This window comes from Prunus mume, linkage group LG1 (genome assembly GCF_029339155.1).
Source record: "Prunus mume cultivar Tortuosa linkage group LG1, ASM2933915v1, whole genome shotgun sequence".
NCBI lineage: Eukaryota > Viridiplantae > Streptophyta > Magnoliopsida > Rosales > Rosaceae > Prunus > Prunus mume.
In genome coordinates this window covers 20321640-20335999 of record NC_142698.1, presented here as the reverse complement: position 1 = coordinate 20335999, position 14360 = coordinate 20321640, and the positions used below count along the sequence as shown (strand labels likewise).

At 36.1% G+C, this 14360-nt stretch overlaps 1 protein-coding gene across 3 annotated transcripts in view; it reads left to right on the top strand.

Annotated features, from left to right (window-relative positions):
* Positions 1 to 12716, top strand: part of RGD3 (ROOT GROWTH DEFECTIVE 3) — a 30214-nt gene extending 17498 nt beyond the window's left edge. The window contains exons 14-30 of one of the 3 annotated variants that reach the window (XR_016125978.1): positions 1272 to 1445; positions 2862 to 3287; positions 3382 to 3825; positions 4047 to 4166; positions 4244 to 4726; positions 5919 to 6457; positions 7255 to 7744; positions 7829 to 7897; positions 8048 to 8093; positions 9453 to 9557; positions 10161 to 10388; positions 10483 to 10746; positions 10831 to 10880; positions 11341 to 11450; positions 11527 to 11609; positions 11847 to 12059; positions 12260 to 12716. Coding sequence is in view for 2 of the 3 variants with exons in the window: in XM_089049990.1 (XP_088906116.1) it covers positions 1272 to 1445; positions 2862 to 3287; positions 3382 to 3825; positions 4047 to 4166; positions 4244 to 4726; positions 5919 to 6457; positions 7255 to 7744; positions 7829 to 7897; positions 9453 to 9557; positions 10161 to 10388; positions 10483 to 10746; positions 10831 to 10880; positions 11338 to 11450; positions 11527 to 11609; positions 11847 to 12059; positions 12260 to 12427 (3969 nt within the window). In the remaining variant the exon portion in view is untranslated. Of the gene's footprint in view, positions 1 to 1271; positions 1446 to 2861; positions 3288 to 3381; positions 3826 to 4046; positions 4167 to 4243; positions 4727 to 5918; positions 6458 to 7254; positions 7745 to 7828; positions 7898 to 8047; positions 8094 to 9452; positions 9558 to 10160; positions 10389 to 10482; positions 10747 to 10830; positions 10881 to 11337; positions 11451 to 11526; positions 11610 to 11846; positions 12060 to 12259 lie in introns of all 3 variants that reach the window. The other 2 variants (XM_008220807.3, XM_089049990.1) reach the window with 2 other exon arrangements.
* The last annotated feature ends 1644 nt before the right edge of the window (positions 12717 to 14360 follow it).

Here is a 14360-nt window from a genome sequence, read left to right as displayed (position 1 = left end):
CACATAATTTTTGTGTAAAACTTTCAGAGATGTTATGTACATTATCAATGAATGTATTGAACAAATAAAACTCAAAATTTACTAATAATAAGATATATATATGATGAAATATAAGTGGTATGTAATGCGCATTAATGAAAAGTTTGAAAATAAAATGTTAATTAGAATGAATAAACCATGCATAAATCCATAGTTTGTTTAAACATTGTAATACAATTTAGATAAGTGTCCATCTACATAAATGAAGAGCTCCAATGAGGTTCAAACAATGAGGAACAACCATCTAGATTCATACAATACTCATACCAAGTCATGTAACCCGAGCAGTTTATAAGTCATGTTTGAACATGGTGCACATAGGTCTCTCTTGAGCTCCCTATTGTCCTCCCATATATGAGATAGTTAGGATTAACCAACTAGTAGGTCCATAATTGTTTTTATCATCTTGAGCTCCATAACTAGTTCCACTATAATTAGACATGACATAAACATAGACATCATAAGATTCATTTGAGTTAGTACTGGGTCTAGTTCCTATGTTCATAGATCCAAAACTGATCGCCATGTCCTCTTCGGATGGATTGGAGGTATGTGGGCAGTGGACTGTGCATAGATTCATCATATTAATAAATTATAAGGTTTTGGGCAAGGATTAACTATTTTTGGGTTTCAATTTGCTTCAATTGCCTTCAAAACTTCTGAATTTTTTTTGGGTTCTGTTATGGGTATCGGGAAATATCGGCAAAATATCGGGGATATATTGTCGATACAGGGGAAGATATGGCCTTACCCCCCAGTATCGATGTCGATGGTTGAAAATACCGATATATCGGCAGATATATCGGTGTATCGGCCGATATTTCAATCCTTGGCTGATTGGATGCATTAACCATAATGTGACTCACTTGAGTTTCAGACTGATATCCAAGTCATGAACATGGTTAACATTAACATCAATAGGAATACCAGTTGCATTCCAGTTGTCCCGCCACAAGAATGTGTTTTCACCATTACCACCTATTTTTTGTTATATGTTGATTTTACTGTGTTAAAGACAGTAATTATTTTATGTGCACTAATTTGCGGGTGACTTTTATAAAATGGGCAATTGATCATGGTTCAGATGTACATAAGTATGCTTATAGATATATTCATGCGCGTGTGTGGGGGTAAGTATGTGTTTGCACTTGCGTGTATAAGTATATGTTTGTTTTTCTGTGTTTGTAATATGTATACTAACAGTTAACTCTCTCTAATATTTTCATTTGCAGGAGCGACTACTTGAAGCAGGATACAAAAGGAGCATCTCCGAGCAATCAAGTACTTCATTTTGGCCTTCTTTTATTTTGGGCGATACCCTTCGGATTGTTTTCCAGAATTTGCTGCTTGAATCAAATGATGAAATTTTGAAACGTTCAGAGAGAGTTTGGAGGCTCCTTATTCAGGTTATTTATTTAGTGATATTTAAGAGCTTTCATTTTTTGCTTTTTTGTTCTTTATTTATCTGCTTCTTGTTATGTTTTTCTGTTTCCAAAGGTTCAAAGGATAAGAAAATGTGATTTTCTCTCACATAGTGTCTGTGTTTCACTCACATATATGTTATAGAGACACCTTATGTTTCCATCTTTGCTCTTGTGTCCTTACATATTGATGTATCTCTGTCACTAGCATCATTTTAACAGGTTTAATTACTAAGACTGAAAGCATTTACCCCCTTTATACAGATTTATTCTTATTAACACTGTTAATTTTAGTTAGGATACTTCTGTGTCATTATCTTTTAGTTTCTCTGTATTGTTTCGTCCTCCCCCTGTACAGATCTATTCTTATTATTTTTAATTTTTTTCTTCAATAAATAAAAATTTCACGAACTAAACTATGAATGTAAATTCATAATAACTATCCATGGGTTGACCAGACATTCAGAAAGGTCGTAAGAACCATCAATGTTTTGAATTTTGTGTTGGCCAAAGATATGGATTCTCATCGAATGTATTTAAATGTGTTCCTAAGTTCTTTGGAAGTCTGAGAAGCTGAAATTCAGTGGTAGAAGTTCAAAGTGTAATGAGTGCATCTTATTCTTTTGGTCTTTTAAAATTAGAGATAGATATGCAACCTCTTCTTATCAGTAAATCATTACTTCTGGGAGGATTTTCAACCAACCTGATTTTAAAGCTTGCTTGAGTAATATATCAACGAGATTCCTCAATGTTATGCTAAGAATAGCTGGGATTTCCAGAAGAAGATCCCAAAGAAAAAAGCACAAATGGATCTTGTAGGATTCCCAAGAGATTTTTCGATTTCTTCCCGAAGTAGATGCTTATTCTTCTGCTGCTCGCGTTCCTTTAGTAGCTGGGAATCTAGGGATAATTATTATTGTTATAGCTTCCTGGTAAGCCTATAGAATGTTAATAATGGTGCAACTTATTTCAATCTGATCATAATTCCTGAACTGTGCAGTAATCTTATATTCTTTAAAACTTGTTGCTAATATCGTAGAATTCAAATTAATAATTTTTTTTGAGACACTATGGCTTCGGGGTCGACCTGGTAAGAAAAACGAAAACCTTGAAAAATTGGTATCTTACACCATAATAAAATACAACTACATGCCTCTGATATTTGTTAAAAAAGGTGATGGATAAGTTCTTGTACCTACTTCAGTCTTAGCTTATTTCTCTTGAGCCCTAGCTCTTGCTTGGCGTTTCTTGCTTTTGGGCACTTAAAAAATCACTTTATTCTCATGCTTTTGATAGCATTTGACTGATGCTTATTTGTCAAATATTATGCCTGGTCTCACTCTTTCTCTCTCTCTCTCTCTCTCTCTCTCTCTCTCTCTCTCTCTTCTTTGATTATACCAGTGTCCAGTAGGGGACTTGGAAATTGCTGCAAGGTCTTATATGTCCTCTTGGATAGAACTTGCAACTACTTCGTATGGGTCAGCATTAGATTGTACAAAAATGTTTTGGCCTGTTGCTCTCCCTCGAAAGAGTCATTTTAAAGCAGCTGCTAAAATGAGAGCTGTGAAGCTAGAAAATGAGTCTTGTAGAAACATTGGGTTGGAGTCTGCAAAGGCGTCAATTCCAGAGGAAAAATCTGGAGATGCTTCAACCAATACTGTTCAGATAGTTGTTGGTGCAGATGTCGAGTTGTCTGTAACTCATACCCGAGTGGTTACAGCAGCAGCATTGGGAGTTTTTGCTTCCAGATTGCAAGAAGGCTCAATGCAGTATGCAATTGATCCACTTACTAATGCCCTTACCTCTTTATCTGGTGTCCAGCGGCAGGTACCATTTGATTTTAACTGCAACTTTCCACCATCCTCCCCTTCTCTCTTGGTAAAGTTTAACTTAAATCTAACCAGTCTTCATATTCTATCAGGTAGCAGCTATGGTTCTTATTTCTTGGTTCAAAGAGATTAAAAGTGTGGGTATGTTTGAAAATGCTGGGGTTATGCCAGGTTTTCCACACCATCTGAAAAACGGGATGTTGGATTTGTTAGCATGCTCTGATCCTGCCTTCCCTACAAAAGATTCACTTCTTCCTTATGCCGAGCTTTCAAGAACTTATTGTAAGATGCGTTGTGAGGCTAGTCAGTTGTTAAAAGCTATTCAATCGTCTGGTATGTTTCAGAGTTTTTTGTCTACTAGTAAAATTAACTTGGAAAGCTTGAGCGTGGACAGTGCAATTAATTTTGCATCGAAACTTCCAATGTTATGTAATGATGTTGCGGGGAATGATTCTGTGGAAAGGCACATTGTTGATGGCATAGAGTCAGCAAAACAACAACTTCTGACAACTTCAGGATATTTAAAATGTGTTCAGGTATGTCTGGGATAATTGAAGATTGTTTGATGTGCTGTTTTAAGTGCTTGATATGCTATGCAATACAAAAATATTAATCTGTATTTATAGAGAATTCTTGGAACAGTATTTGACCTATTTTCATCTTTATTGAAGGTTTTGTTTTTAGATTTTCCCGAATTCTTAAATTATATTTTAGATGTCACATTTTGTTCACTGTTACTTTATGGAACAATTTGCAGAGCAATCTGCATGTTACTGTTTCTTCCCTTGTTGCTGCTTCGGTTGTTTGGATGTCAGAGCTTCCTGCACGACTAAATCCCATTATTTTGCCTTTGATGGCTGCCATCAAAAGAGAACAGGTAATCTCCTAGATATAATGCTTTCTAAATTATTAAGATGCTCATTTAATCTAATATATCTTAAATTCCTTTGGAAGGAGGAAATACTGCAAGAGAAGGCAGCTGAGGCACTTGCAGAGCTAATTTCTCATTGTATATCACGTAGGCCTAGCCCAAATGATAAGTTAATTAAGAATATATGTAATTTGACATGCTTGGATCCTAGTGAAACACCCCAAGCTACAGTCATCTGTTCCATAGATATTATTGATGATCAAGATCTTCTCTCCTTTGGGAGAAATTCTGGTAAGCAGAAATCAAAGGTTCATGTGCTGGCTGGTAGTGAAGATCGGTCAAAGGTTGAGGGCTTTATTAGCAGACGAGGATCTGAACTCGCGTTGAGGCATCTCTGTGAGAAGTTTGGTGCTTCATTATTTGATAAGCTTCCTAAACTGTGGGATTGCCTCACTGAAGTTCTTAAGCCTAGTAGTATTGAGTCCCTTAGTCCTGCAGATGAAAAGAAAATTACACAAGCTATGGAATCTGTGAAAGATCCCCAGATCCTGATAAACAATATCCAGGTTCGTATCAGCCTTGATTTTGTTGGTTGTTGTACTTGATATTAAATATTGTGACACTGCATTCTGTACTCATATTTTTGCGTACGATAGTGTCTTGGTATCATTATTTATCTAAAGGTGGTATGCATATGCAAATTCACTGTACTATGTACAAAATTATTTTGAGAACTTTTCGCTCTCTTGTAACTTCAGTGATGGGATATGAGATCATTAATACAGTATCAGGAGTCCGTGGCCAGTCAGGTTGTAGAATTATGGAAAAATAATTGCAACAAGTCTCTCTGGTGAGTATATTTGGGCTTATGGGTGATCTTGAAAAGAAAAGCAGTCATGAAGTGAGATGTCCTGGATCTGTGAACTGGAAACTGAAAGCTCTAACAATTCTTACTTGTTGGATATAGTCTAAAACAATAGAAGGTAGTGTGGGTATTTCTTATAGCTTGTTTTGGGAATGCTAGGATCTAAGGGACTAAGTTGTGGTTTCAATTTGGTTTTGAAATATGTAATGCAATAGAATAAGATAAGAGAGCTAGAAGAGAAGAATAAGATGAAATCTAAGAAGCACATCCATCGTTACTCAACATGACAAATTGGATAGAGCTGCTCTCAATCCTCAAAATCATGATTTTATCCTCTTGGGGTATACTAACAAGGTTGCTTTTCTGAATTGAACAATATTTGGGAATGATTTGGTCCTCGATCTATGTGTCATAAGTCCTGGTTAAAAATTCTCAACCCAATCTCTTAAATGCTAAGTGATAAGATTCTGTTCATTAAACTGCTTATTTGGCATAAGGTAAAAGGTAAAAAATGGAACTTATCCAATCTTCTTGTCTTTGGACGAAGACCCAAAAAAGGCCCATCTTATCAAAAATATATTTTGTTCATGTTATTTATGTAGCTATCTGGTGCACTCTGTGCGTTAGCTGCTAAAGATTTATTTTGTCCATAACAGTTTTTATGTATCAGTTAAGGACCTTTTTTCTTCGACTTTTTTTTTTTCCTTGTTTGACCTTTCTAGTTTTACTTAAATTTAAATTAGCTCATAGCCACTGCATTGGAATATGAGATTGGAACATATATATATATATATATATATATTTATTACATATGGTAGACCCTCAAAATTTGTGGACCTACTGTTGCGAAACTTTATTTTTGACTCATTGTTTATGTCAAATCCGGTTTGCAGGTAGTACGTTCTATTGCTCCTATGCTAAATGAGGATCTGAAATCAAAACTATTCACCCTTCTTCCATACATCTTTAAGTGTGTTCGCCATTCTCATGTTGCTGTTAGATTGGCTTCTTCTAGATGCATCACTTCAATGGCCAAGTCAATGTCAATGCATGTGATGGGAGCTGTAATTGAAAATGCCATACCCATGTTAGGGGATGCGACATCTGTGAATGCCAGACAAGGTGCAGGCATGCTTATTAGGTTGCTTGTTCAGGGTTTGGGTGTCGAGCTGGTTCCATATGCTCCTTTGTTAGTTGTTCCTCTTCTAAGGTGTATGAGTGATTGTGATCAGTCAGTCAGACAGAGTGTGACTCATAGTTTTGCTGCCCTTGTACCTCTTCTTCCATTGGCACGGGGCCTCCCTCCACCTGTTGGACTAAGTGAAGGTTTCTCTCGAAGTACAGAGGATGCAAAATTTCTGGAGCAACTACTTGACAACTCACATATTGATGATTACAAGCTTTCTACCGAACTGAAAGTGACACTGAGGAGGTAGCTAAAACACTGAACCTGGACTGAACCTGGACTGAAAGTTAAACTTGGCTTTTAATTTTCTTTAAAACAACTACTGCTACAAGTCTAATTTGACATTAGGGTGATCTGAAATATGTTTCTACTTAGTTTATTCATGATGGTAGCTAAATTTAAATCCCTTTTGCGAAAGTGAGAAAAAGTTAAAAATGATTATATATCTTAGTGGTAGAATTAGTTAAGAAACTGTTTACTAAAACAAAAGCTTAATTTATTTAATCTCATTATATGTATATATATCCTACTTCTCTCAACCCTAGGGTTAGGGTTTGTGGTACGCTGGGGGCTGTGTATGCTGGAGAATAGTGTTCTTTTATTTGTTTTGTTGGATGGGAAGTTTGGGGTATGGACTATGGAAGCACCCTATTTTCTTTCTTAGATGTTTATTAATTGCCTCAGTGGCTCATTATGTTGTAAAAGATGTAACAAAGTAGTTTAGATAGTCAGATTTAATTCTATTGGTTATCCAAGTATTTACTTAATCTGGACAAAAAAATGAGTGCATTATCTTATGGGTTGAGATAGTCTCTGTCATTATATTTTTTTCATTCACTTGTTTGTAATATGTTGTTTATTTCCTGGTGACATCCCACCCGTCTAGTATGTATAGTCTGACAACCAAGATTGTCAGTTTTCTGAATCAACATTCCGGTTCTGAACTTTTTTTGTTGGTTATAAGCATAAACAGAAACATATAAATTAGTTTTCCTTTTTACTTAATCAACACTCTGGTTCTTAACTGTCGTTGTTGGCTATAGGTATCAACAGGAAGGTATAAATTGGCTGGCCTTTTTAAAACGTTTCAAGCTTCATGGAATTTTATGTGATGATATGGGGCTTGGTAAGACACTTCAAGCATCAGCTATTGTGGCTTCTGATATAGTTGAGCATCACACTTTAAATGACAGCGATCTCTCACCATCTTTAATTATTTGTCCGTCAACACTTGTTGGACACTGGGCCTATGAGATAGAGAAGTACATTGATGTTTCGGTGATATCCACTCTCCAATATGTTGGTTCTGCTCAAGAGCGCTTTTTTCTTCGAGAACATTTTGAAAAGCATAATGTGATAGTAACATCATATGATGTGGTCCGCAAAGATATTGATCATCTTGGAAAGCTTCTCTGGAACTATTGTATCTTAGACGAAGGACACATAATCAAGAATGCGAAGTCAAAAATAACAATTTCAGTGAAGCAACTGAAAGCCCAGCATCGTTTGATATTGAGTGGAACACCAATCCAGGTTGGTGACTCACAGGTGTATGAAATTACCTCAAAACTTGGCAATTGTCCATTTTTCCTGAAAGTGACCTACCTTTTGTTGCAGAATAACATCATGGATTTGTGGTCCCTTTTTGATTTCCTAATGCCCGGGTTTCTTGGAACAGATAGGCAGGTGTGTTCATCTTATTCGGTTAAATTCTATTCATTTTGTCCTGTTTCTTGGATCTATATATCTGGTCAAGAATATCTTGCAGAGAACAATATCTTATAGAAGAAAACATAGAAAACAAATTGTGAAAATACAGGGGCCTTTTGGTTTCAGGCTAGAGGCACAATCGAAATGGGACCCTGCATGCATTTTCGTATAGGTACCCCCATAAATTCTTTGAGGATGTCTAAAAGATTAGATTTGTTCTTGTTGCTTCATAGTTTAGTAAAATCCCGCTAGAAGATATTAGGGAATAGTATATTTTGGAAATGTATTTTCAGGAGGAGGGGATTTATTGAACTTTTTAAAATTTGCCTGCTCGTAGCTGAACCAGCATTTGGATAATTTTCTGGATGTTTAAGTTGAATTGCTTTCTGTCATACAAGATTATTGGGCATTGGGTGATGGATTTAGTCCAAAAAATTGGATTGTTTTGGCCTGAGTGGTGATCCTTATTCAGGGTTACGTGAAAATTATTATATTTGGTCTAGGGTAACATAGTATTGAACCTAAGTTTGGGACCTTTTGGAAGCTAAAAATTGGAAGCCTAGTTCCCCAACCGACTCCCCTTTATGCCAGCCCTGAGTACTGTATAAATCTCAAGTCATGATCATGCAGCCAAATTATGCAGTGCCAAATGACTTTGCAAATAACCATTGCATTTATTCCTCTGTTGCTTATTGTTGATTTTTCTATGTGAATTAGTGAAGATCGTGTGCATGCATGGTTTACATTGCTCTTTTTTACCGTATGTGCTAAGCATCCCATAAATGTGATGGATGTAATGTCTGTTTTGAACACAATTTTGACATGTTAGATGAAAAAAAAAAGGCACTTCAGGTCTCTTTTCATGCACTTGATTGAATTGATATGCCTCAACTAACTAAATTTAGTGGCTTTGATGATGGAGGTGGTCATTATTGTTATTGTTGATATATCTTAAATCATAATTTACTGATTGTGATGATGATTAAAATGTTACATCGAAGAAATATTTATGACTAAATTGTTAGTATTTTGAAAATGCTGAACAAGTCTGTGTGTCTACACTCTACACGCTGTAGCCCTGAGTTTTATGTATATGTTAGATTTGTGGTTATTTTCCCTGACTTGCATTGCATCACAAGTCCATAACCTGATAAGACTAAATTTTGGTTTGAACTATGTAGAGATGGTCCAGAATATAGTGAACAAGCCAAGACCTTTTTATCAAATCTATTTGGATGCAAAAAGAGAGTTTAAAATGAAATTTCCAAATGTTATCCAAAACTGAAGATCACAAGAGATGATACCAATTGAAAGAAGAGAAAGTATTCATAATCAACTAATCTTTGGAAAATTTCCATTGTCAGTCGTATGAATTAAGTAGTTTAATTTATTTTTATTTCTCCTTGACTTGCTAATCTATTTACGATGTGAGATGTATGTAAATTTTGTATGTAATACTGTTGTACACTTTTCTCCTTCTTGACTGTCAATTTGGTGTTAAATAAATTGTTGATTTCATGACTTTGGACAGTTCCAAGCCACTTATGGAAAACCACTGCTGGCAGCCAGAGATCCTAAGTGCTCTGCCAAGGATGCTGAAGCAGGAGCACTTGCTATGGAAGCATTGCACAAGCAGGTGGATGAATAGTTTCTTTATACCATCCTCATTTCTTTATCTTGAAAAGAAATTGTGCTATTTGGTGTGTGCTTCGACACAGGAGAGTATGGAATGGAAAATACCTTATTTGCTATATAAAAAAATTACCCAATATGAGGTGGAAAAATGGCTTGGTTTCTTTGACAGTGGAGGGTAGTCTTCTGGAACAAGAGTATGCGGTTCACCATACCAACCACCTTAATTTATCTACTTATCCTTCAAAATGGTCAATGGTAGCCTAATGGCCATCGACTGACCCTCTTGCCACCCACCATGCTTATAATTGGCCAACCCTTTGTCAGTGGTTAGATGATCCCCTTGATAGCTGACCATGCCATATCACTGGAAACTGTTTCCCAAATTTAATGATGAAGTCAAACAATTATAAGAACATATGATTTTTTTAATTTTTTTTAATTGTGCTTTCCAAGTACCGGAACTTTTGAAAAGGGCAAACTATTGTTCTCTGACATTCTTTTCTGGTGAAGTATGCATAGTGTGGTATTTACTCTTTGCATAAGTAACAAGAGTTTTGGCCGAGATGGTTGTGTTCTTCTAACTAAAGCGTCTTCTATCAAATAGGTCATGCCTTTCCTCCTCCGTCGAACAAAAGATGAAGTCTTGTCTGATCTTCCTGAGAAAATTATTCAGGACAGGTTCTGTGACCTGAGCCCTGTACAATTAAAATTGTATGAACAGTTTTCTGGTTCACATGTGAGACAAGAGATCTCAAGTATGGTAAAACTAAACGAGTCAGCAGATACAGGAGGACGCAGTGATTCACCCAGAGCGTCTTCTCATGTGTTTCAGGTAATTTTGTTATTTATTCTTGTATGTGATTCAATTTTTTAATTTTTTTATCAGTCAGTCCCAATCATATAATATATGTTATCTGGTCTTGCAGGCACTTCAGTACTTGCTTAAACTCTGTAGTCATCCATTGCTTGTTCTTGGGGAAAAAGTTCCAGATTCCATTGCATGCCTTTTGTCAGAGCTATTACCTGGAGTCTCTGACACAATTTCGGAATTGCATAAGCCATACCACTCTCCCAAACTAGTTGCACTTCAGGAGATCCTTGAGGAATGTGGAATAGGTGTCGATGCCTCTAGTTCTGAGGGTTCCATAAGCGTGGGGCAGCACAGAGTCTTGATTTTTGCTCAACATAAAGTAATGCTCATTTATATTTGACTAATTCTCTTTTATGTTTAGCCCTAATTTATGGCCTATAATGTACAATGGCATCTCATGCAGGCATTTCTGGACTTAATTGAAAGAGACTTGTTTCATAGTCATATGAAGAGGTTGGTCTCCTAAACCTATATTATACAGAGGTTGCAAATAGGTTGCTATGTTAGTGTCACACCCACCTTTGTTATTTTCTCTATAGATTAGTTCTGTTGACATTATTAAGACTGTTTTGCAGTGGAAATGTATTCTAGTGTTAGGTTTAGGTGACAATGTTGACCCACAATTTTGTTGATCAGTAACATTATTAAATAACTTCAACTATTTCTAATGGAAATCTGGTTATTTGTTTTGATGTGTGATATGAAAATTTGCAAATTAATACTCCAGAAATTAATGGCCAAGTACACATGACAAACAAGTAATTAGGTATTGTGGGCATAAAAGAATCATCCTCTAGTTTAGTGAACTTGTGCAATTGTCTTCAGATAGGAATTGATACAGTTTCTTACAATTCACACAATGTTTTTTTCAACATTAACCGGTCTAATTTTCTTACATGTTGCTTGAAAGCAGTGTAACCTACTTGCGGCTGGATGGGTCAGTTGAACCTGAAAAACGTTTTGATATTGTTAAGGCTTTCAATTCGGATCCTACAATCGATGTTCTGCTGCTCACAACCCATGGTTGGAATTCTCTCTTTTTGCATGTGAAGTAGATTGACTATTAGGGTGATATTAAAACTTAAATCACTTTTTGCAGTTGGTGGGCTGGGCTTGAACTTGACATCTGCAGATACTCTCATTTTCGTGGAGCACGACTGGAACCCAATGCGGGATCATCAGGTGACCATCTTATGCTGTCTTTATCCTCTAAGGAGTACAAATTTTCCTCTCTTGAAATTGGATACACATGCCATCTGTCACATTTAAGTCTAGTGTTGAGGAATAAATCTGAGATGATTTGCAGGAAGCTCCCTAGTTGCTCATTATTGTTTTGAGTTTCTGTTAAGATGCTGCAACCTCTGCTTTAGAGGTCACTGTAAAGTAAAAATTGAGCATCTTACTGTTGTTTACTTGCAGGCAATGGATAGAGCACACAGATTAGGTCAGAAAAAGGTTGTCAATGTCCATCGTCTGATTATGCGTGGTACCCTCGAAGAGAAAGTTATGAGCTTGCAAAAGTTTAAGCTTTCAGTAGCTAATGCAGTCATTAATGCCGAAAATGCTAGTATGAAAACAATGAATACAGACCAATTGCTTGATCTATTCGCAACTGCAGAAACATCTAAAATGGTATTGCTGGCTGGTCCTATCTTCTGCCTGTTTATGCCAATGTTGATCTCTTTTCCTTATATGGACAAATATCTTTCTTTGTTTCTCTTCATCTTTAATCAAATTTTTATTTATTTATTCTTCCAGTTTGTTTTTCTTTCTTTGTTTCATTTTTGGTTTGGATGTCAATGACAAGTTATAAATATTTATTTATTTTCAAGGGAACTGTGTCTAAGCATCCAGATGGAAAATTTGATGGAGATATGAAGTTACCGGGCACGGGAAAGGGGCTAAAAGCAATTCTTGGTGGGCTGGAGGAGCTGTGGGATCAATCACAATATACCGAAGAATACAATCTCAGCCAGTTCTTGGCAAAGCTTGATGGCTGATGCCCAGCTTTCCACTCTGTACAGTGTATATTTCTGAAGCAAGTTGGGACCCAAATTTTGACATTATAGCTCTACCGACCCCTTCCCCTTTGGTTGGTTCTCCCATATCCTTTGTATTTTCAGGAGCTTTGGGGCAAGAGTTGATTGAGTGGTTCCAGGAGTGAGCCTGGCGTCAGGGTTAATGGTTATTGGTGTCAAAAGACCAAATTTTTTTTTGGAGGGAAAGAGAATTGTATATGCCGGATATTGTAAATACAATCAGCTTTATTTAAGTTGGCCATTATCTGAAGTATTTTGCATTGATATTATCCACCTTATGTTCGCTGAAAATGGCCCGGTATATAAAGCAATAATGCTAGCCAGTACAGCCATTGGGGAGACCACCTTAACATGACATTTAACGTGTGGAACAAACAATTCCAGAAATTGAGATCTTATTCAATCAGACGCTACCAAAGTTCGCTCCGATGGAAAGAGAGATGCAGAAAAAATAATTAGGGTTTTATGGTTTGTGTTTTCAGGGTTTTGGGTGTTTGCAGGGGTTTTTGATGTTTTAGGGTTTCATTCTTTTCGGGGTTTCTTTGTGGTGGTCATATTTCTTCACAATTTTTAAAATTCCAAATTCGCCATCTATTTTAGTCCAACAAGAAGGGCATTTAGTAATCAACTTGGTTTCTATTTCAATTCATGTGAATTTAGTAAACAATTTATAAGGAATTAGTAGTATCACTCCTATTCTAATCCCATATGGTTTAGAAAACAACTTCAATAAGAATATGGAATCTAACTTTTCTCAATTCAACTAATCCTCAATTCAATTCATACTAATCCGATTACGGATTAGTAAACATTCCATTTGTGTGTGGATTGAATTAAGGTTTCAAACCTTTTTGTGTGTCATGATCCTATTTAGCCGCCTTTTCTATGAAAGCACTTGTTTTTAAGGTTTCAGTCCTATTTCTCTGTTTCAAGGTTAAGGGTTTCATTACTATTTTATTGTTATGGTTTAGGGAGGTTGTTTTGTTTGAAAAGGTTTTTAACCCTATTGAAACCCTTTATATATATGAAAACACGTAGGATCAAATTAAGGTTTCAGTCATATTTTTGCGTCCTGGTCCTATGTAGTCCCATCTATATGAAAACACTTGTTTAGGATCGAAATAAGGATTCAGTCTTATTTATGTGTTCTGGTTATATTTTGTTCCCCTCTATACGCAAACATTTGTTTAGCCCTCATCTATATGAAAACACTTTTCACCTCCACCTCTACCACTACCACCACCACCTCCACCTCCACCACTTCCACCACCACCACAACCACCAAATCCACCTCCGCCTTCACCACCCACCACCCCCTCCACCCACCACCTCCACCCACCACCTCCACCTATACCACCACCACCACCACCACCACATAGCACAACAATTTCAACATCATGTCTATTTTAGTCATTATTGACAATTACAATAGTTTTATATTAAAATTTACCAACAACATCATGTCCATTTTAATCATCATCCACAGTTACCCTAAACCCTTATATTAAAATTTACCAAACGTTTTGAAACTGCTTTTTATACTAACAACACTTTAAAAATAGGGAGTTTCACTAAAACACCCAAAATGGAGGTTGAAATTATAAAAAAACCCAACACTCAAAACACTTTATAAACACACCCAAAACCCGTCATTACACACACTCAAAACCCATTTATAAACACACCCAAAAAGTTGACTTTGGGGTTGATTTTGGGTGTGTTTCTATATTTAAATAGTGCTTGAGTTTTTTTATAAATACATGTCTAGGATTGAGTTTATTTATAAATTTGTATTAAAAATATTGTTTACCAAACATAAAATTGCTTTACTTTACAACCCATTATTTTCAAAGCACATCATAAGCAGCTTTTAAAAAAAATGATAGCAATCCCA